Source organism: Giraffa tippelskirchi, chromosome X (genome assembly GCF_054371585.1).
Source record: "Giraffa tippelskirchi isolate mGirTip1 chromosome X, T2T-mGirTip1v1.2.pri, whole genome shotgun sequence".
Lineage (NCBI taxonomy): Eukaryota > Metazoa > Chordata > Mammalia > Artiodactyla > Giraffidae > Giraffa > Giraffa tippelskirchi.
The window spans coordinates 22,293,833-22,314,541 of NC_137289.1; the positions used below are offsets into that span (position 1 = coordinate 22,293,833).

The following is a 20,709-nucleotide window of genomic DNA, read 5'->3' on the forward strand; positions in this document are numbered from 1 at the left end:
GAACATATTGAGTATAGTTCCCTGTAGTATACAGCAGGTCTATGCTTTTTACCTATTTTATAACAAAGGTCTGTCTAGTCAAGGCTATGGTTTTTCCAGTGGTCATGTATGGATGTGAGAGTTGGACTATAAAGTAAGCTGAGCACCGAAGAACTGATGCTTTTAAATTGTGGTGTTGGAGAAGACTCTTGAGAGTCCCTTGGACTGCAAGGAGATCCAACCAGTCCATCCTAAAGGAGATCAGTCCTGGGTGTTCTTTGGAAGGACTGATGTTGAAGCTGAAACTCCAATACTTTGGCCACCTGATGCAAAGAGCTGACTCATTGGAAAAGACCCTGATGCTGCGAAAGATTGAGGGCAGGAGAAGGGGTTGGATGGCATCACCGACTCAATGGACATGGGTTTGAGTAAACTCTGGGAGTTGGTGATGGACAGAGAGGCCTGGCATGCTGCAGTTAATGGGGTCGCAAATAGTTGGACACGACTGAGCGACTGAACTGAACTGAACTGAAATGTGTATGTATTAACTCCAACTTCCTTACTTACCCCTCCCCCACCCCTTTCCTCTTTGGTAACCATAAGTTTGTTTTCTATGTTTGTGGGTCTATTTCTGTTTTGTAAATAAGTATCTTTGCATCTTTTTCTAATTTCATATATAAGCAATATCACATATTTGTTTTTCTCTGTCTGACTTATTTTACTTGGCATGATAATCTTTAGGTCCATTTGTTGCTACACATGGCATTATTTCATTCTCTTTTATGGTTGAGTAATATTCCATTGTCTATATATACCATATCTTCATTGTCCACCCATCTGTTAATGGACGTTTAGGTTGCTTCCGTGTCTTGGCTGCCAGAGTCCAGCTCCAGCAGGTCCAGGGGTTCCCTCAGGATGGACGGCATCGGCGATGCGAATGAGAAGACACAGCAAGTCTCGGTGTTTCCAAGTGTCTCCCAACTTTATTATTTTTAAGACAGCTTTTATATTTTTTGTGGTATATAGAAACAAATGTAAAGCATAGAGTCATACCAATTCAGCTTAGTGGGCATACCAATTTAGCTTAATGGGCATATGAATTCAGCTTAATGGGCCTATCAATTCAGCTTAATAGGCCAGCAGTTTTGACCTTCATCAAAACTGTTTGCATGTTTTTAGTTACCAAAAGCCTCATTTTGTTTAGATCACCTTCTGGCCTGAGGGCCTGCTAACACCTTGTGACTCTCCATTGATAAGGGTTGATCAGTCAGAACACTTTTGTATAGGGCACAGCAGGAAAGAATTCATCAGCAGGAAGTTTCAAGGTAAAACCTGTTTTCGGTAATTTACTCTATGCCTTGAGCTTAACAGAAAAGGATGTAGTTCCATAAAGTCAAAGAACAGCAAGCTGAAGGTCAGCTCCAAGTAAGAATCATCAGTTAAATCAACAATTGTCTTATTATTTGTATTAAAGCCAAACTTTTATAAATTTTTAACTATTATGCTTTCATTATATAGGCTAAATACGTTAAGAGTAAAAACATAGTGAGTAAATATAGACTAAGTAACAGTTTCACAAAGCAATATTTCTTATATTTCCTAATAAGCCTTTTTTCCTACGAAGGGTTTTGTGCCCATAGGGGCTTTCTGTGCGGAGGCTCTCAATGCTGTTTTATTACTAAGGAGCAGTCATGTATATTAGCTCTAAAGGCACAGGCTTATTTATTAAACAAACTAATATGTTAGCAAAAGGAATTTAGATCAGCATACTCTATATCCCAGATAATTTTATTTAGGGTGCTACCATTCAGGGGCCTTGTTGATTTGAGGTTTCAGAATGATCTATTTTAGAAGGAAATCGGGAAAGGCCTTTTGCTTAAGTCATAGAAAATAAGAAGAGGTTTTTTATAGTAAACATCAGAAAGACAGATATCTTTAAGGTGAGCGCTGAGGCAGCCTTCCGAGAATCCCTGAGGCCTGAGAAGCCGTGCTCAATCATTCCTCTTTCCCGTGACTCTGTCATGGGTGGGATCTCATGGGCTGGCTCCCGGCACTTGGCTATTATAAATAGTGCTACAATGAACATTGGGGTGCCTGTATCTTTTTGAATTAAAATTTCCTACAGATATGTGCCCAGGAGTGGGATTGCAGGATCATATGTCAACTCTATCTTAAATTAAAAAAATTGTTTTTTCTTTTATCATCCCAAGCTTCCAAAGCAGAGGTAGCATTGTAGTGATTAAGAACATTTTGCAATATATACAAATATTGAATCATTATGTTGTATCTCTGAAACTAATATAATGTTGTTTATCAATTACGTGTGCATGTGTGCATGCTAAGTCGTGTCAGTCATGTCTGACTCTTTGTGACCTTATGGACTGTAGCCTGCCAGGCTCCTCTGTCCGTGGGATTCTCCAGACAAGAATACTGAAGTGGGTGGCCTCGTTTTCTATTCCCACCGCCCTGGTTTAGCCACACAGTAGGTGGCTCAGTGGTAAAGAATCTGCTTGCCAGTGCAGGAGACTCAGGTTCAATCCCTGGGTTGGGAAGATCCTGGAGAAGGAGATGGCAATGCATTCCAATATTCTTGTCTGGGAAATCCCATGGACAGAGGAGCCTGATGGGCTACAGTCCGTGGGGTTGCAAAAGAGTTGGACACAACTTAGTGACTAAACAACAACAGTAAATGGCTTGCTGTTCTCCATGCCTTACTTGCTGCATGTTCCTGTTGCAATCCTCTGATTCCCATGGCACCTCCTTCTTTGACCATCTTCTACTTGTTCTCTATCACTGTTTACCCTCAGCCTACAAACTCCTTAAGAGCAGAAATTGATATTCTTTCTGTATTGTCAGCATCTGGAACAATGCCTGGCACAAAGAAAATACTCAACAAACATGTGTTGAATTAATGGATGGTTGGCTGCTGTGTCCTAGTCAGTATGTAGTAGTTTACGGGGGGTGGGGGGGGGTTCATTCAGTCCTACCCAAAACTCTGTGTGATATTATGTACAATTATTATCCCCATTTTACAAATAAGAAAACGTAGGCCTAGAGAGGTTAGATAACTTGTCCCTAAATACCTATTTATATTGATATGGCTATTCTATTCTTTTTTTTTTTTGGCTATTCTATTCTAATCAATACTTTATAATGGTATGTAGGAACAGAGGATGGCAGGAAGCCACAACTGATACCCCCATGAAGATATGATATTCAATTTTCCTATTAAAATACATGTTGCTTTATTTTTATGTAGTTTGTTCTAAAATTATAGTATTTTTTCTTTAGATTAGTTTTAATCTTCTATGAATGTAAAACTTGTACACAAAGAAAACTGTGTCATTTTCTTACAGCAATCCATTGATCTCTGAGTCCACTGAATGCTCTACTTTAATCCCATCATATAGTATATGTCAGGAGCTTTGGTTAGTGTCTCACTCACACATCATTTGAAAAAGTCGTTGATGGTCAACTAAATTTATGAATCGTCTGCATCACTGAAATACTATTTCTCTGAGGCATTCGTGGAAAGCTGTACAGATTAATAGGAGTATTATTAGTGGTAGTAGACAGGGCAACAGCAGCACCTACACTGTAGCAGCCCTACTGTGCTGCAAGATTTACCTGGACTCTCCCATCCAAGCCCTGTGCAGTAACTACTGTTGTTTAATTTTGCAGATGGGGAAACTGAGACTCAGAGAGTTTAACACACTTTTTGAGGTCACTCAGCTCTCAAGTAGCAGAACCAGACTGAAATCCAAATTTGTATTAATATGTTTAGCCTGGGCTTTTATCCCATGCTGGACTTTGAAGGCTGTCCAAGTTACTCAATCCTCTCTGAGGATCAGTTTCCTCGTCTGTAAAACTGAGGGAAGTAACACATCTTTTAGGGGCTGCTATGAAGATTAGAAATAATAGATGCCCAAGGCCTCAGAGGCACATAGTAGGCATTTAAGCCTTGGTGGCGGTGTTTATGCTTCAGTGGGGCTATGAAAGGAAATCCCTTTAAAGGCATTGGGGAGCTGGAGAGAAGGAATCTACAGCTTTGACCGACTTGAGAGCTGGCCCTCTCCTCTCCTGAATACAATGCAAGTAGCTAGGGGGCAGAGGCCTGAATCTGGCTCCAGCAACCTCTGCAGGGAATCGAAAGAGAGGCGGGAGCTGGGGAGGGGCGTGGAAATCCCCGCCGTCAGAGGACTGCAGGTGTTGGAGAGTTAGTGTAGGTGGACTCCCAGAGCCCGGCGGAGGGAGGGGAGGAGGGTGGAGCGGCCGGGAGGGCGGGGGAGAGAGGGAGGCGGGGCCCCGAGACCGAGAGGCTGTCCTTAGACTGCTCTCTCGCGCCGGGCAGTTTGCGGCATCTGGAGGAGCTCACTGGAGAATCTCCAACAGCGGAGCGGGCCTTCAACTACCGTAAGTACCTGCAAATGCGCGCAGAGTCCAGTGGCTGAAGATTAAATACTGCCCATCAGATCCCAAACAAAACCCCGAAATAATCTCCCTGAAGTAATTAATTGCCGTAAACTTAAAGGCTCCCAGGTCTTTCCTCCCCCCACCCCCTCAGCCCTCCTTTTCTCCTTCCCTCCCCGGATCCCAGCCATGCCTCGCTGAGAATCTCTGGGCACTCAGATATCTTCCCTTTTCGTTCTCAGTCTTCCCTCAAAACCTCTAGCGGAACATGTACCCGGCACCCCGCCGAGCCCAAACCCTTTGATTCCTGGAACCCTCAAAGCCATGCAGGGGGCGAGCCATTAGACATTTCGGGTCTTTCACCCTCAAAAGCACTGCGGCGCTGCCTAAGGGTGTGTGAAGTGCTTGGGGTGGAGTAGAAGGGGAGGGAGAAAAGGCTAGACTGCCGAAGAAGGGGGTGGGGGGGTAGTGTGAAAGGCCAAAAATGGGCGTGACCGATGCACCCGAAGCCCGCAACTCCTTCCCCTGTTCCCTGGACAGAAGATTCCTTTTGGCTGGATATAAACGGTAGAGTTTCCTCAGGAGGTGGAGGAGGGGTCAGCCATCCTGAGAAGCCCAGCTTCCCTTATTCCCCTCAAGCCCCCAGGAAGTGAAACCCTGGTTTAGGGGTCCACCTGGCAGGACTGGAATCTCAGATGGCCTTCCTGGGTGGAATCCCAGTCAAACCTCTCCCTTGGCAGTAAAACCTGAAGTCCCCCCAATAAACTGGCCCAAAGCCTCAGGGGAACAAAGCAACAGGGTGTCACCAAGACTGGGCCTGGGCCTGGGAGTCTGTAGGAGCTGAGATGGAAATAGCATCTTTAGGGTCCTATGCCAGGTTAATGTCCCCTTTGGGAAGAAAAATAGTCAGTTATAAAGAAATGTTCACTATGTGCCTAGTAGCACTGTTCGGGTATTATCTCAGATTCAACACAACAACAAGGCTAGCTAGATATTAGATAAGAAAAGTTCAAAGAAGGCAATTTGAGCATCCTTCAATACAAAGTAAGAAATGCAAAGGGAAACTGTTCTTCCTTGGATCTCTGACTGTCCACCTGCTCCCTACAGCCCAGATGTTTGAATCTTCCCCCTTTTTCCTGCTCCTTCATCCCTCCTAGTCCTGGAGCAAATTAGAGGCTTTGATATCAGGATCAGTTTTGGGAAGCAAAAGCACCCCTTCCTGTTCTGGGAGCTGCCTTTATCCCACTCTTTTGAAATAGAATTAAACAGCTGGGGTCAGACACAACCTCAGACCCTAAGTAGAGAGGCAATAGAGGAGAGTCATATTGAATTTGTGTGATGAGCATACATCTTTCTTTGGCCAAAGGCTATTCTGGGCCCAGGGTGGGTAGGGTAGGAGAGACAGAAAAGCATAAGGGGTCTACTTATGGACATGTAGAGCCTGTGGTCAATAGTGATTTTCAAGAAAATAAGAAAGCCTCCCTGAACTCAAATATTTTTGCCACATTCCCTGAAATTCAATTCTTTTTTTCCCCTTAGGGGCAGTGAACAAAAATGCTTACAAGTTTTGGGGCACCAATGAATCATTTACATTTTATATCAATTAGCTCAAGTAATTTGATTCTCCAACACCTACTCGAGATGGAGGTTTTGAGCTTTGGACAGGGGATACGAAATGATAATGAAAGTAATACTGGATTTGAAGCATCCTACAGAAGGGAAAGCCTGGATGGGATGAGACAGTAGAAGTCAGGCAGGGTGAGAAAGGGGGCAAGGGCTACCTCTGAAAGTTTAAATACTGGTTTTAGAGCATAGGCATTGGAGTTCAACATGAATCTGAATTTTGGCTGATATTTAATTTCTTTTGACTTTGGGAAAATTATATCTCCTGCAGAAGTCTCAGTTTCCTAGCCAGCAAAATGGGGATGTAGGACTCTTCCTTCACTAGGTTGTTGGAGGACTCCGACAAAAAATATATATATGAGTAAAGGATCCGAAAAGTTGACTCTACACCTCCCATCTCCCTCATGCCTTAGGGCTTCTGCTGGCCTGGATTAGGTCACACTCTGGGCCTCTGAGACCCTAGGAACAAACAGACATTTCAATAAATCTGATATGGTAGATATACCAGCAAAGACCTTGAGTGGGAGAAGGGGGAAGTGGGGAAAGGGGACAAAGAGAACAAGTAGCTGGTAACCCTGTGTGCCTGTGGGGGAGTGGAAGGTAGGTGTTCAGGTGCAATTTAGTAATCCAAACTAAACTTTCAGGAGAAGGAGCAGTCCCCTGAGTAAAAATACTTCTGCTTTTAGATCTCACCGCCTTCTGACGGGCAGAGCCCTTCAAGACTTCAAGCCCTCCATGACCCTCAACAGGCCAGGGGAAGGGGCCACCATGCTGCAGACATTCACTCTCTTACTCTTTTGTGCTGGTGAGTACAAGGAAGGTGTGGCGGGGCAAGTGACCCTGTCATAGGCACCCCTGTGAGTGGGCCCCTTGGGGAGGGAATGGAGAATACTGAGGTTTGAGGGTGGGTGGGGACAACGAGGGGCTCTCCTTGACCATAATCTCTCTTTTCAGGACTGAGTCTGGATGTGACACCAATGGGTAAGTGAGTCCTGCCACATCAACTACCTTCCTTCCTGAAGGCTGCAAGACACTGACCTGCCTCCATGGCCCCGGACATAACTGCCTTGAGATGTCAAAGGCAGTTTCCAGACTCAGCTTGTTAGGAATCAGGACCGCTCACTTCATGACTTGGTTTCCCACAAAGTAGTAAAGACTTTATCTCTTGCACTTTGTTCCCCAACTCACTTGAATTCCTTAAAACAGTGTCCTACGGTCCCTATCCCACCTTCCACCCCCCATGAAAGCATACACCCCTGTCCCCAAGGAAAGACAAAAGGAGAAATCTGGGGGATTGGGGCTAATTTAAAGGGGACATTGCAGGGGGCATGTTATGGGAGGGAGAGGGTTGGAACCACTGACATCTTTGTTTTCTTTGGGAATGACAGCAGTGATGCCATCTCAACCGGAGCTATGGATAGAGTCCAACTACCCCCAGGCCCCTTGGGAGAACATCACACTCTGGTGCAAAAGCCCCTCTCAGATTTCAAGCAAGTTCCTGTTGCTGAAGGATAAGACACAGATGACCTGGATCCGCCCTTCCCTCAAGACCTTCCAAGTTTCATTCCCCATCGGTGCCCTTACTCAGGCAAATACAGGTCTTTACAGGTGCTGCTACTGGAAGGAGACAGGCTGGTCAGAGCCCAGTAAAGTTTTAGAGTTGGAGGCACCAGGTAAGAAGACAGAGATAATCAAGAATAAACTCCAACTCAAACTGGGGACTCAAACTTGCCTTCCCAGAGCAGGGTTTTTTTAATTCATTCATTTGCCTCAAACGCTTGCACGCATAATACACACATTGCACAGTTAGGAAATAAGTGTCTCATCTCTACAGGTAATGCAGAGTGAGGCTGCAGACTCTGGAATGTATCTAGAGGGCAAGCTCCTCAACCTAAGGGATACTCTAGATGGGGAAAGAGGGGTGACAAATAAAGATCATACCAGGAAGACTCATTTAAGTAGAGCTCTCTGCTGCTCTCTGAGCTGCACTACCCTTGCTCTACCTGAATTCCAGTTCATTCTTTCCTTCCAGGCCAGCTGCCCAAGCCCATCTTCTGGATCCAGACTGAGACCTCCCCTCTTCCTGGATGTAATGTTAACATACTCTGCCATGGCTGGCTGCAGGATTTGGTATTCATGCTGTTTAAAGAGGGATATGCGGAACCCGTGGATTACCAAGTCCCAACTGGGAGAGTGGCCATATTCTCCATTGCCAACATGACACCCGAGAGTGAAGGGGTTTACATCTGCCGCACTCATATCCAGATGCTCCCTACCCTGTGGTCAGAGCCCAGCAACCCCCTGAAGCTGATTGTGGCAGGTGGGTGTGGCTATGGTTGCTGGGGTCTGATGATCGTTGTCCCTGGGATCATGGTTGGATGAGCCAGGGTTTCTGATATGACTTTCCTTGCCCAGTTCTCTGCAAGGCCCATGAGCTAGAGTCATTTGATATTTTACTGAGATGCAAATGAGAATCACACATGCTAGGACGCAGCTGTCTGGGAGCCAATCACTTGGCTAGTGAGTGAGTCCAGCCAAATGTCCAGCAGCTTCAGTTCATCACAGCTTTGTTGTTCTCTATTTGTTGAAAATCATGTGTTTATTCGTTCATTTGGCTAATGTTTATTGAGCACTTAATATGTGCCAGGCACTGCCACTGCAGTCATGTAAACTGATTTTTTTTTATTTAAATGTATTTTTATTCTATTTATGATTTTTATTTTTAAGTGTGGAAAACAGAGTGAATTGTTTGTGCTGGCGATAAAAAGAAACAAAAAATGATAAGGAAAGTGATAGTTCATATTTAAGAAATGGTTTTACAAATGAATTTAGTCTTGTATATAGAGATCCAGTAAGGCAGTACCAAGCTTTAAACACAGTAGAAGTCTCCTCCAAATGCCTAATGTTAGACACACACCCCACCCCCAACTCCTCCACCCCATGGCCCAGATGCTTCTAGACAGAATTGGCCACACTTGCTTTAGTTCCTTCATCAAATTAAATAGGCTTGGGGAAAGCTGTCGTGCTACAGAAAATACCCTGGACTTAGAAGTTGTAATCCTAGTTTCTAGTTCCACCTCTGACACCACCTCCCTGTGTGATAGTGAGCAAGTTACTTCAACTCTGTGTTTCGGTTTCCCCCACTCTAAAATGGGATAACAGTATCTTCCTGATCCACTGTGTGATTCCTCTCTGTGCCTCAGTTTTCTCATTTGCAAAATTGGTATAATCGTAATACCTACCTCACAGGGTTGTTGTGAGGATTTGCCTAATATAATATATGTACAGTGCCTGGCATATAAGTTCTCAATAAATGGTAGATACTAATTTTATTAGTATAGCTTTTTATTGAGGATCAAAGAACAAAAGCCTGTCTGTTTGAACTGTGTGTTATGGATGCTTGTTGTACGAATGTCCTTCCAGTATAGATGCCACTAACACACTTCTGCAGTTACCTGTTTGCAGGTGTTCCCCACTAGACCCTGAGCACTTGGCGAACAGGGACTGTGTCTGTCTCCTTTACTTGTGTACCCCTAGACCTCCATGATGCCTGATGTATCCTAAAATGCTTAATGAACCTATGATAGAGCTAATCCTTCCAATAATGGGTGGGCGGGCCTACCTGGGATTGGAGTGGGTAAGAAGGAGTGCTTTGGGAGTGAGGTTTACCTTCTGTTTTGTAGTTTAATCTCTTTGGAGAAACAATACATGAAAATGAGCGTGTGGCCCCATTAACAAAGGTTTCTTTGGTTTGCAGACTTACTGGCCAATCCTGACTTACTGGCCTCTTTCAGTCTCCTCTGGGAAGTAGGGTTTTCTGTGAACTGAATGTGTTCAAGAGCCATCCTTAATACTGCAGTAACATTCATGCTTTATGAAGTAGGAATCAAAGTAATTTTCAGAAGTTTGGTTTCTTGGGTGATTGCAAGAACTACATTTGGCATTTCAGAGACCTAAAGATACAGGGAATTACAAATGTAGATACTTTGCTGAAACATACCCCTATACATAGTTAGAGCTCAGTGCAGTGATAAAGTCTGGTGAGAGGGAAGGAGTGGAAGTGAACTTCCCCTTGGTTACCTTCTAGAAGAGGCAGAGATTCAGGGAAGAGTGAGGGAGCAGAGGGTAAACTTCAGCTACCACTTGCTATCTAAAGAAAGTAAGAAAATAAAACCAGAATATGATGAGGAAGAATCACCCTACTTCTAACTCAGGGTCTCTTCGCTTTCTAGGACTCTATCCCAAACCAACTCTGACAGCCTACCCTGGGCCCATCATGGCACCGGGAGAAAGCCTGAATCTCAGGTGCCAAGGGCCAATCTATGGAATGACCTTTGCATTAATAAGGCTTGAAGACGTGGAGAAGTCCTTTTACATCAAGAGGCCAATAAAAAATGAGGCATATTTCTTCTTCCGGGCATTGAAAATCCACGATGCTGGCCATTACCTCTGTTTTTACTATGATGGATCATACAGGGGTTCACTCCTCAGTGATATCCTGAAAATCTGGGTAACTGGTAAGAGAGGGGGGTGCTATGGGACCTATGTTAGGGGGTAAGGGTGTTCAGCTCTCTTTGGGCCCGCTGGAGAACTTCATCATGCAGCCAGGGTTAATGGTGGGGGAAGGAGCAGAATTTGTATAACTGGGCTTAGGGTGGGATTTGCCAAGGGTGGACTGGAGGAAAAGGAAAAGAACCTTAACTAGTGGTGGGGGGGTAAGTCAGACTTATTAGCCTTTGATATGTTGGATCTCATCCTAGACACTTTCCCCAAGACCTGGCTACTTGCTCAGCCCAGTCCTGTGGTCCAAATGGGTCAGAATGTGAGTCTGTGGTGTCGAGGGCCAGTGGATGGAGTGGGGCTTGCACTCTATAAGAAAGGAGAAGACAAACCACTTCAACTCTTGGATACCACCAGTATCTATGATGACACGTCATTCTTCCTCAACAATGTGACCTTTAGTGATGCTGGCATCTATAGCTGCCACTATCTCCTCTCCTGGAAGACCTCCATCAGAATGACATCACACAATACTGTGGAGCTTGTGGTTGTAGGCAAGTGCTAACAACTATTCTTTATTTTTATCTTCACTCCAGTGTTATTAGAAGGAGCTAGTGTCCCTGTACCCTTTTGGATTTATGAGCCAAAGAAAACCAGACTAGGAGGGTGGTTTTCTCCAAAACTTTAGGGAACTTCTCTCCCAGTATTGTTACTCAAACCTTACCTCTAGGCAGGGACAAGCCCCAATGAGACTCCTAGAAAACTTACTTTCCTTAAGACCCAGGGAACCTACAGGTATTGTAAGTTTCTGATTGAAGGTAGGAGCCTAGGAGTCTTTAGAGGATCAAGTAATGGGCCAAGAATTCTGATGCACAGTCAAATTTTGAAGCCACTGATCTAGTAGAGCAGAAAAAAAGAGAAGACCAAATGAGGAGATGAGAAACATTTGTTGAGAGGAAGCAATGAGTTCAAAGTCACTTGTTCTAACTCTGGTCTCTGGATTGGTTGCAGATAAGCCCCCCAAACCCTCCCTGTCAGCCTGGCCCAGCACCGTGTTCAAGCTAGGAAAGGCCATCACCCTTCAGTGCCGAGTACCTCATCCAGTTCTTGAATTTTGTCTGGAATGGGAAGAAAGAGCAACATCCCAAAAATTCTCAGTGGATGGAGACTTCATCATCAGTAATGTTGAAGGGAAAGGCACAGGGACCTACAGTTGCAGCTATCGCATAGAGGCACACCCTAACATCTGGTCACATCGCAGTGAGCCTCTGAAGCTGATGGGGCCAGCAGGTGAGAGGAAAACTCTTCATAGAGGTTCCCCCACCATGACTTTGGCCATGATGCTCCTGGGATCCCAGAGCACTGCCCAGCAGGAGATGGAAAGGGTAGTTGGGGACTGGTTTGGGCATCTTTCTCCTGGGGTGGTCTCACAATCACTCAAAGGCAGTGAGCAGGATACTTTCAAGGGTCCCTTTCTTCATGTAAAAGAAAGTCACTTTTGCTTCAATTTCCCTTTATCTGCAGTAACCAGATTCCCCTTTCCCCCATGAATGTGTTCATCTGTCCCTGTCCCCATCAAGGTCCCTGTTTCTGGTCTTCTCTGGTCACAGGCTTTCTCACCTGGAATCACGTTCTGAATGAAACTATCAAGTTGTTTCTAATCATTCAGCTTGTTACCTTGCTGTTCGTAGTGCTGTGGATAAGGTGGAAGTGTCGGAGACTCAGAATCAGGTAACTGTCTTACCCCAATCCCCTGCTCCTAAATCTAGCTGAGTTCAGGCTCCCCAGAGGTTCAGGAATGGGGTGTGCTCCAGTTGAGACAAGCCCCATGGGCACACCCTTTGTATCCTCCACCTTCAGGGATGAAGATACAAGGCTTTCTCATTCCAGCTATTTCTCTTTCATCTCATGGAGGGGTTAGCACCCCTTCCAGAAGGTAAAGAAATGCATATTTCTCAGAGGCTGGAAGAAGTCCTCAGAACCTCATTCACTGATTCCCCCCAGGAGGGTGCCCAAATCTCCCTCCCAAGACCCCTTGCCTCTCACGGATGATCGATGTCTTCCACATTAACTTCGTCTGAACTTTTTTTGTAAGAAGCGACACTGTCCTGTCTCCCAGGATGTTATCCAACTCCCATCCCAACTATTCAGCCTTACCTCAGCTCTCAAGGGCTAGCAAGCCTTGTAGTCCATCCTTGCTTCTATGGAAGCCAGTGTCTCTGTCACTCTGGCCCCCAACCACTGTGCAGAGCCTTCTGAGAATAGAGCCTTAGCCTGAGTGGGCAGCTGATGAGAGAATGGATTGGGTCAGGGAATCACACTGCTTCCCCTGATCCATAAAGTGTCAAGTCAAACAGGTTCTCCTGCTGTTTACTTTTATTATTTTGTGTCTCCTGGGTCATCCCCTTCTCTCCCTTATCCCTATATCCTTGTGCTCAGGCTATTCTGCCCAAAATGAGAAATAATAGCTCCTAGCTTGGTGGGGGCTTCTGCTCCTGAATGCCACTTCCCCCCACTCCCTGATCCTGGCTGTACCCCCCCCCCAACACAAAGGCAGAGGCCTTTGTGTGCCTGGGAGTATTCAGTACACAATGGATGATGACTATGATTGTGTGTGTCTGTGTTCTCCTCTGAGATCTGAGGGACAGAGTGCTTGGGTAATGGGAAGGGAGCCACCTAAACCTTCTGCAAAACCACTACCCCTTTTGAGCTTTCAAAATGTTTCAGTGAGGGTCAGGTTCACAGAATCTGCTCTGAGTTCCACATGCACTGTGGTAGCCTTCAAGCCAGGGGTTAGAAAATAATGTAACTTCAAGTGCCCCCCACCTCAACCCAGGACCACTACATCAAAGAATGAGTTCAGAAACCAGATATTGGAGAAGACAGTTTGAAAAGCATGTTGTCCTGACCAGGAAGGAAGGTCAGTGTTTTCTAAGTCAAAACTGTCAGGTAGATTTTGGCTTAATATAAGCTAAATCTATAGGATCTGAATCTGTAGGACCTGAAGCTGCCACACATTTCTAGCCATGATCTGGGTGGGGGTAGAGAGATCCCACTGCTGCTGCCTAGGCAACTCTTCCACAACAAAGGCAGGTGAGGCAGGTCGGTTGGAGGACCAATAGTGCCATAATAAACACTGCTTCCAAACTTAAACTTGATGACTGAGAAACACCCAAGATTTCTCCCTCCGGCCCCACACTCACCACCCAGAGCTTCCGATCACACTGAGCTCCAGGGGTTCTGAGAGCTGGAGTTACAAAGATATTTTCACATCTGACATCTCAATTCCAGCAACGGCCTAATCAGGGGCCTTGGGGAGCCGACATTTGATAGTGTCTGGGGAGGGGGGAGGGGCGGGGGCCTGTGGGTCATGAAAGAGCAAGAGGTTTGTAGGTGGTGAGGCCCTCAAAGAGAAAAGTCATCGATGTCAGAAAAGATGATGTCCCATTATTCTGGCTATATCCAATCCCTATTGGGTGGTAAGTAAGCCAATGACATAAATTGCCGCCCCCTTCTCTCCGCCCTCCCCCTAATCCCAGCAACTCCTCTCATCTCTTTTTCTGGTCTTGCTAGAGAAGCCTGGTTGCTGGGAACAGCTCAAGGGGTCACCATGCTCTTCATACTCACAGCTCTTCTCTGCTGTGGTGAGTACAAGGGGGTGGGGAAGGGGCCTGGGCAGAAGGCCGGGGTGAAGTCCCGTGGGGGAGGGAGCAGAGCCCTGGCAGCAATTTCTTTTGCAGGACTGTGCACTGGGGTATTGACAGAAGAGATTGGTGAGTTTTTCCTGCTCCAGACTGGGACATTCCTCCCTGGAGATCCGAAATAACTACAGAGTGTCAGTGTCAGTGGCCAGGGAGTGACTGGTTGGGAGGGAAGGGCAGCCAGGAAGGGGCACTTTGCTGAAGCTGCTGGCAAAATTCAGCCTCCAACTCCGCTTTTCTGCCTGCAAAATTTCCTCCAGGCTTCTGCATTTTTCTGAGGCTCAGCTGAGACATCAGCCTCTTCTTTCCTCAGCACCTGCAGAAGGGAGGAAAGAGTTTGGACTAGGGTTGAAAGGGGAGGTGGGAAGTGTGATCTGGGGAGGGGGGTTCAAGGGCAAGGAAAGGGGGAGGGGCAGGGGAGGGAGGATGGCTTCATTAACTCTGCTGTTTCTAGAAATAAGCATGCCAACCCCTAAGCCTGAGCTGTGGGCAGAGACCAACTTCCCTCTGGCCCCGTGGAAGAACTTAACCCTCTGGTGCAGAAGCCCTTCTGGTTCAACTAAGGAGTTTGTGTTGCTGAAGGACCGCACCGGGTGGATCGCAACTCGCCCGGCCTCAGAGCAGGTCCGGGCTGCCTTCCCCCTTGGAGCCCTGACCCAGACTCACATCGGGAGTTACCACTGCCATTCATGGGAGGAGATGGCTGTGTCCGAGCCCAGTGAGGCACTTGAGCTGGTGGGGACAGGTAAGAAAAGGCCGAGGGTCCTCTCGGCATGATCGCTGGTGCCCCTCGGACTCCAGCACTGCTCCGAGGCATGGGGAAATGCTCAGAGATCCAGAGCCCAAGGGACTTCTGCTGCCTGTAGGAGAGGAGGGGCGCTGAGATGGGGGGAGGGAGTGGGGAAGAGAGTTGAGAGAAGACTGACAGGAAGAGCCAAAGGCCCCCGACGGGATGGATTTCTGTTTTGCTGACCGAGTGACTCCGCGTGTCCCATCTGGGCACCTCCTAACTTCGGACTCCTTGTCCTCCCTGTTTTGTTTTCCAGATATCCTCCCCAAGCCTGTCATTTCTGCTTCCCCTCCAATTCGGGGCCAGGAACTGCAAATCCGCTGCAAAGGATGGCTGGCAGGCATGGGGTTTGCTCTGTACAAGGAGGGAATGCAGGAACCCGTCCAGCAACTTGGTGCAGTTGGGAGAGAAGGCTTCTTTACAATCCGGAGAATGGAGGATAAAGACGAAGGCAATTATAGCTGCCGAACTCACACTGAAAAGCGCCCCTTCAAGTGGTCCGAGCCTAGTGAGCCCCTGGAGCTTGTCATAAAAGGTAGAGCTGAAAGGGGTGTGTGAGGGAGGAGGGGGGAAGCAAAGCTCCAGGTCAGACGCTCCTTTCCCCACACGAACTTTGCTGTTGGTCCTAGGAGCCTGTGTCCAATCTTAGAGCCAGGCAGGCGTGGCGCTGGGAGTGCCAGGGCCTCTGGCTGCACGATATTAATAGCCATAATCGTTATTAATAGCTGGGGTTTGTGGAGGGTGATTTAATTTTTCTAATTATTTTCATATCAATTATCTCATTTAGCTATAGAGCAAATACTCAAAGGAGGTGGATCAGGTACCATTTCCCCTTCTTGTCCCAATGGGCAAACTGAGGCTCAGGGAATCGGCAGAGCCCCAGTGATTTTAGCTAGCTTCCATTGCTCAGTCTGCTGACAGTGAGGATTAGGCTTGAGGAGGTGAGGGGTGGGGTGAGGGGTCCCTGTGAAAAGTCTATTTGCAAAGTGGTTTTGCCTGGATTTTTAAATGCACCTTCTTCTGAATGAAATACTACAGGAAGCCAAGCTGCTTCCTGGAACCAATATTTGCTATATTATCTAGCTTGCTTTCTATTGATTTGCTTTTGGTTGTGTTTGGTTTTTTGCCTTCTAGAAATGTACCCCAAGCCCTTCTTCAAGACACAGACCAGTCCTGTGGTCACTCCTGGTTCCCGGGTGATTTTCAATTGCTCCACCTTCAACCAGCACATGAGCTTTATTCTTTACAAAGATGGAAGTGAAGTAGCATCCAGTGACAGGTCTTGGGCAAGTCTGGGAGCCAGTGCAGCCCACTTTCTGATCATTTCTGTGGGCATTGGTGATGGAGGGAATTACAGCTGCCGCTATTACGACTTTGCTATCTGGTCAGAGCCCAGTGACCCCTTGGAACTTGTGGTGACAGGTCAGGACTGGGGAAATGCAGGCGGGGGTGGTACTGACCCTGGGACAATGGGCAGGAGGGATGTCAGTGGGAGAGGAAGAGGTGCCTCTTCTAAAAGTCACCAAGAATGTGCTCAGGACAGTGCCTGTGTGCGGTAAACAGTCCATGTAAGGCAAATGCTTATATTATCACTAATACAGGAAGATGAGAAGAAGGAGGAAAATAATCCACTTCTGGGGAAAGAAATGAGGCAGATGGGGGTGTTTCACATGTTGCCCTATTTCTGAAGTCTTCTTGTAGCTTGGCCTTGAGCTTTAGGCCCAAAGTTCACTTTTTCTTTAGCTGGGCTACCAGATATTGGTGGGCTGGATGGCCCTCAGAGAAAGGGCAAAGACCCTGAGGTGTCAACTGCATATTATGCAGCCATTACAAATGATAGTTTTCAAAGGCTGTTTAACGTCCTAGGAAAATGTTTACAATACAAAGTGAAAAATATTAAACTACACAACTGTGTATACAGTAAGCCCAATTATACAAATAGTTATAGCTACAATGACATGGGCATGTACAAAAATAAATGGGAAGTGATACAGAAACATGTACAAAAAATGGTCATCTTTGAGTGGTAGAATTGTACAGTCTTCATTAGTTTGTTTTTCTGTATTTTCTAGTTTTCTACAATAAGCATATATTGTTTCTTATAATAACACCAAAAAAAAAAAATGCTCAGAATGTGTGAGGCAGGATTCTCACATGTGTGTTCTCTTTAATTTCAGAATTCTACCCCAAACCCACTCTCCTGGCACAGCCAGGTCCCGTGGTTCTTCCTGGGAAGAATGTGACCCTGCGTTGCCAAGGGGCTTTCCAGGGCATGAGGTTTGCCCTCCTGCAGGAAGGAAACCCGGGTCCCTTACAGTTCCAGAGTACCTCGGGGAACTCGGCTGACTTCCTCCTTCATACTGTTGGAGCAGAGGACTCTGGGAACTACAGCTGTGTCTACTATGAGACCACTATGTCAAACAGGGGATCATATCTCAGCAAGCCTCTTATGATCTGGGTGACTGGTAAGGACAGACAAGACATGGAACTGGGACAGAGATAACTGGAGTAGGGGTAAGGGAGGGAAATCCCCCTTGGAAGGCTAGGCTAGGACATGGAGAGGAACGGTTGTGTCTGAAAAGAGAAAGATAAAGGGTTAATTCAGTGATGTTTGCATACTCACCACTTTCCATCTTTGGTCTCTTCCTAGATACATTCCCCAAGCCATGGTTGTTTGCTGAGCCCAGTTCTGTGGTTCCCGTGGGGCAGAATGTTACTCTCTGGTGCCAAGGGCCAGTACCTGGAGTAGGGTACATTCTGCAGAAAGAAGTAGAAGCCACTTCAGTGCAGCTCTGGGGATCCACCAGTAATGATGGGGCCTTCCCCATCACCAACATATCTGGTGCTAGCATAGGTCGTTACAGCTGCTGCTACCACCCTGACTGGACCAGCCTTATCAAGATACAGCCTAGCAACACCCTGGAACTCATAGTCACAGGTAAGGGGAAGATGCTCTGGAGTGGGCAGGGGAGTATAGAAAAGAGGGAATAGGGCTGGCAGATGGTTCACGGGAAATGGTTTCCCAAGAGCTCAAGGAGAGGCAGGCAGTAACTCTCTTCTTTATTGAGACTTCAGGGGTGATGCCCTGGTAAGTGGCCACCTCTCTATGAACCAAGAGTTCATTTCTTCTAGGTTTGCTCCCAAAACCCAGCCTATTAGCCCAACCTGGTCCCATGGTGGCCCCTGGAGAAAATATGACTCTTCAATGTCAGGGGGAACTGGCAAACTCAACATTTGTCCTGTTGAAGAAGGGTATTCAAGAGCCTTTAAAGCAACAGAGGCCAAGCGGGTACAGGGCTGACTTCTGGATGCCAGCAGTGAGCAGTGAAGATTCTGGGATGTACAGCTGTGTGTATTATTTGGATTCTGCTCCCCTTGCAGCTTCTAATCACAGTGACTCCCTGGAGATCTGGGTGACTGGTAAGGTCTTGGAGATTTCAGTAAGACTCTAGCTTTTGTAGTTTTTTTTAGTAGTTATCCCTAAGGGGGTAAAGGGCTGGGTTCAAGGCCATTTGTAACTCTGTATCCTGGTTGGTTGCAGACAAGCCCCCTAGACCCTCCTTATCAGCCTCGCCCAGCACTGTGTTCAAGCTCGGAAAGGACATCACCCTTCAGTGCAGAGGGCCTCTGCCAGGTGTGGAGTTTGTCCTGGAACATGATGGAGAAGAAGCACCTCAACAATTCTCAGAGGATGGAGACTTTGTCATCAATAATGTAGAAGGAAAGGGCATTGGAAACTATAGCTGCAGCTACCGTCTGCAGGCCTACCCCAATGTCTGGTCAGAGCCTAGTGATACTCTGGAGCTGGTGGGGGCAGCAGGTGAGATGATAATCCCTCCATGATTCTGGCCTGACACACTTGGGACCCCAGAGACAGTCTCCATGGAGGCAGGCCACACATGGAAGGGGAGGGGTTTGGAGTCAGAGACCTCAAGTGTGGTCATTTTTCTTTTTCTCCTAGGGATGGTAAGGAGGTGGAACCTTAGATTCACTCAAAGATAGTGACAAGGATACTTTCAATGCATCTTCCACCCCACAAGGGAGGGCTGCTTCTGCCTCAGCAGAAGCACTGCCTCTGACCATCCCATCTGTTGTCCCAACATGCGGTTCCCAAGTGAACCCCAGAGGAGGCCAGATGAAGGGGCAGCAAGAAGGCAAGGGGAACACATATGTACTAAACTCTATGGCATTGGTTTCTGCTCTTTTATCATCACAGGGCCTGCTGCTCAGGAGTGCACTGTGGGGAACATTGTCCGAAGTACCCTGATCGTGGTGGTGGTTGTAGCTTTGGGGGTGGTGCTAGCCATAGAGTGGAAGAAGTGGCCTCGACTCCGAACCAGGTAATTGCCTCATGTCAGCCTCTGGCTGGGAACACAGAGCTTCTGTGAAAACAATGATCCAAATGTTCCTCTAGTATCTGAGCCCCATAACGCAGCCTGTTTTCAAGTTGATGGCTCTGTATCCTCCCTTAGTCCTGTTTTTTTTTTTTTTCTTTGTCTACACAGGGGCTCAGAGACAGATGGAAGAGACCAGACCATAGCCCTGGAAGAGTGTAATCAAGAAGAAGACCTGGGCACCAACACCAGCTCTCCCTCATTAGTCTCTCAGGGCACTTCAGTAGAGCAGCCGGTCCCCATATAATCATCTCCTACTTTACAAGAGCTTTCCTCTCCTCTTTTTTTATCCTCAGAGACCTGCAAATCTGACTGGTTTCCCCGGGAGTCCATGCCACCTACTGTTCCTTGGCCACTAATCACTTGAGTTGGGTCAAGGGGATTTTAGGAACTGAGAGCTCTACCAGGGTGAGAGGTTTCCTGAAGAGAGATTTCCCACCCCTGTAATTCCTCACTGTACTGATTTACTGGTGCATGAAAATCTATTAAAAATGTATTCTTCTGAATAAAGAGAGTATTCACTATTTAACTGCAAAAACTATGGCAGTGGTTTTCCATTAGTTTGTTATTTAAGATTTAGCAAAAAATGGTGTTTTGGAGCTGACCCCCATGGCACAGTAAGAGAGCAGGGGGCTGCTGGCACAGAGAAATGAGCTCAAGGATAGGGTCGGGGAGGAGGGAAAGCTCCAACATGTCCAATCTGGTTTCAGACATGGTTACTGAACAGAATGTCCTGTCATCCCTTCATTCTCCATTTCATTACTGAATGAATGAATGGCAGTATTCTCTCCAAGTTGAGCCTGAGGAGGGCAAATATTTCAGTTACATACTTTCACTGTGGAACTTCTAGGTCTGTAGTATATCTGCTTTCAAACATTAGGATTAATCCACTGCAGAGCTTGGAAATTGGGAAAGTGTGCTTTGTGGCCCTTTCCTACCAATCACAGGTGTACATTAACTCACTCTCAAACGTAAATGATTGATAAAAACGGAATACTTTGCCCCTCCCTAAAGAAAGCCCTGTATTTTTCTCGTGGGGGGATCTCACGGAGTGAGTAAGCAGCTGCGGGGGTTGGTTTCAAGCAGGGGACCTCCCAGTGTCCTGTCCCAGTGGTCCTTCCCAGGACTCCAAATGGAGGCTAGTTCACACTCTGAGCCCATGATCTTTCTCCTTGCATCAGCATACAACTTGCCACACTGGTGAGAATCAAGTACACATTTGGAGGCTTGGACTGGGGAAAGGGGCTTCCCTAATTCCTTAAATCTGCTCAAGACCTCAGAAGGATTGATCTGTGCGTCCTAGGGAAGGTCA

The 20,709-nt window shown here is 46.7% G+C and overlaps 1 protein-coding gene across 4 annotated transcripts; it reads left to right on the forward strand.

Annotated features, from left to right (window-relative positions):
* Window positions 1-4,180: 4,180 nt before the first annotated feature.
* On the forward strand, window positions 4,181-19,935 carry IGSF1 (immunoglobulin superfamily member 1). 4 transcript variants are annotated; one of them, XM_081566559.1, is made up of 20 exons: window positions 4,181-4,392; window positions 6,699-6,817; window positions 6,967-6,993; window positions 7,401-7,685; window positions 8,045-8,332; window positions 10,245-10,529; window positions 10,773-11,066; window positions 11,524-11,802; window positions 12,123-12,243; window positions 14,086-14,156; window positions 14,253-14,285; window positions 14,668-14,958; window positions 15,260-15,538; window positions 16,138-16,425; window positions 17,181-17,468; window positions 17,654-17,941; window positions 18,136-18,423; window positions 18,545-18,823; window positions 19,220-19,343; window positions 19,509-19,935. In XM_081566559.1, exons 2-20 carry the CDS (start codon window positions 6,748-6,750, stop codon window positions 19,642-19,644), a joined length of 4,014 nt encoding a protein of 1,337 aa, XP_081422685.1. In that variant the 5' UTR covers window positions 4,181-4,392; window positions 6,699-6,747; the 3' UTR covers window positions 19,645-19,935. The 4 variants fall into 4 exon arrangements, with proteins under 4 accessions (XP_081422685.1, XP_081422688.1, XP_081422689.1 ...); XM_081566562.1 differs by lacking the exon at window positions 6,967-6,993 and having other exon boundaries at window positions 4,263-4,392; window positions 6,699-6,846; window positions 7,404-7,685; XM_081566563.1 differs by lacking the exon at window positions 6,967-6,993 and having other exon boundaries at window positions 4,309-4,392; window positions 6,699-6,834.
* Window positions 19,936-20,709: the final 774 nt, after the last annotated feature.

Excerpts from the sequence above, each read along its gene's own strand:
- IGSF1 (XM_081566559.1), top strand. The coding sequence starts at position 6,748 with ATGACCCTCAACAGGCCAGGGGAAGGGGCCACCATGCTGCAGACATTC. Across the intron at positions 6,994-7,400 it reads TCTGGATGTGACACCAATGG|CAGTGATGCCATCTCAACCG; the intron begins GTAAGTGAGTCC and ends TGGGAATGACAG. Across the intron at positions 7,686-8,044 it reads TTTAGAGTTGGAGGCACCAG|GCCAGCTGCCCAAGCCCATC; the intron begins GTAAGAAGACAG and ends CTTTCCTTCCAG.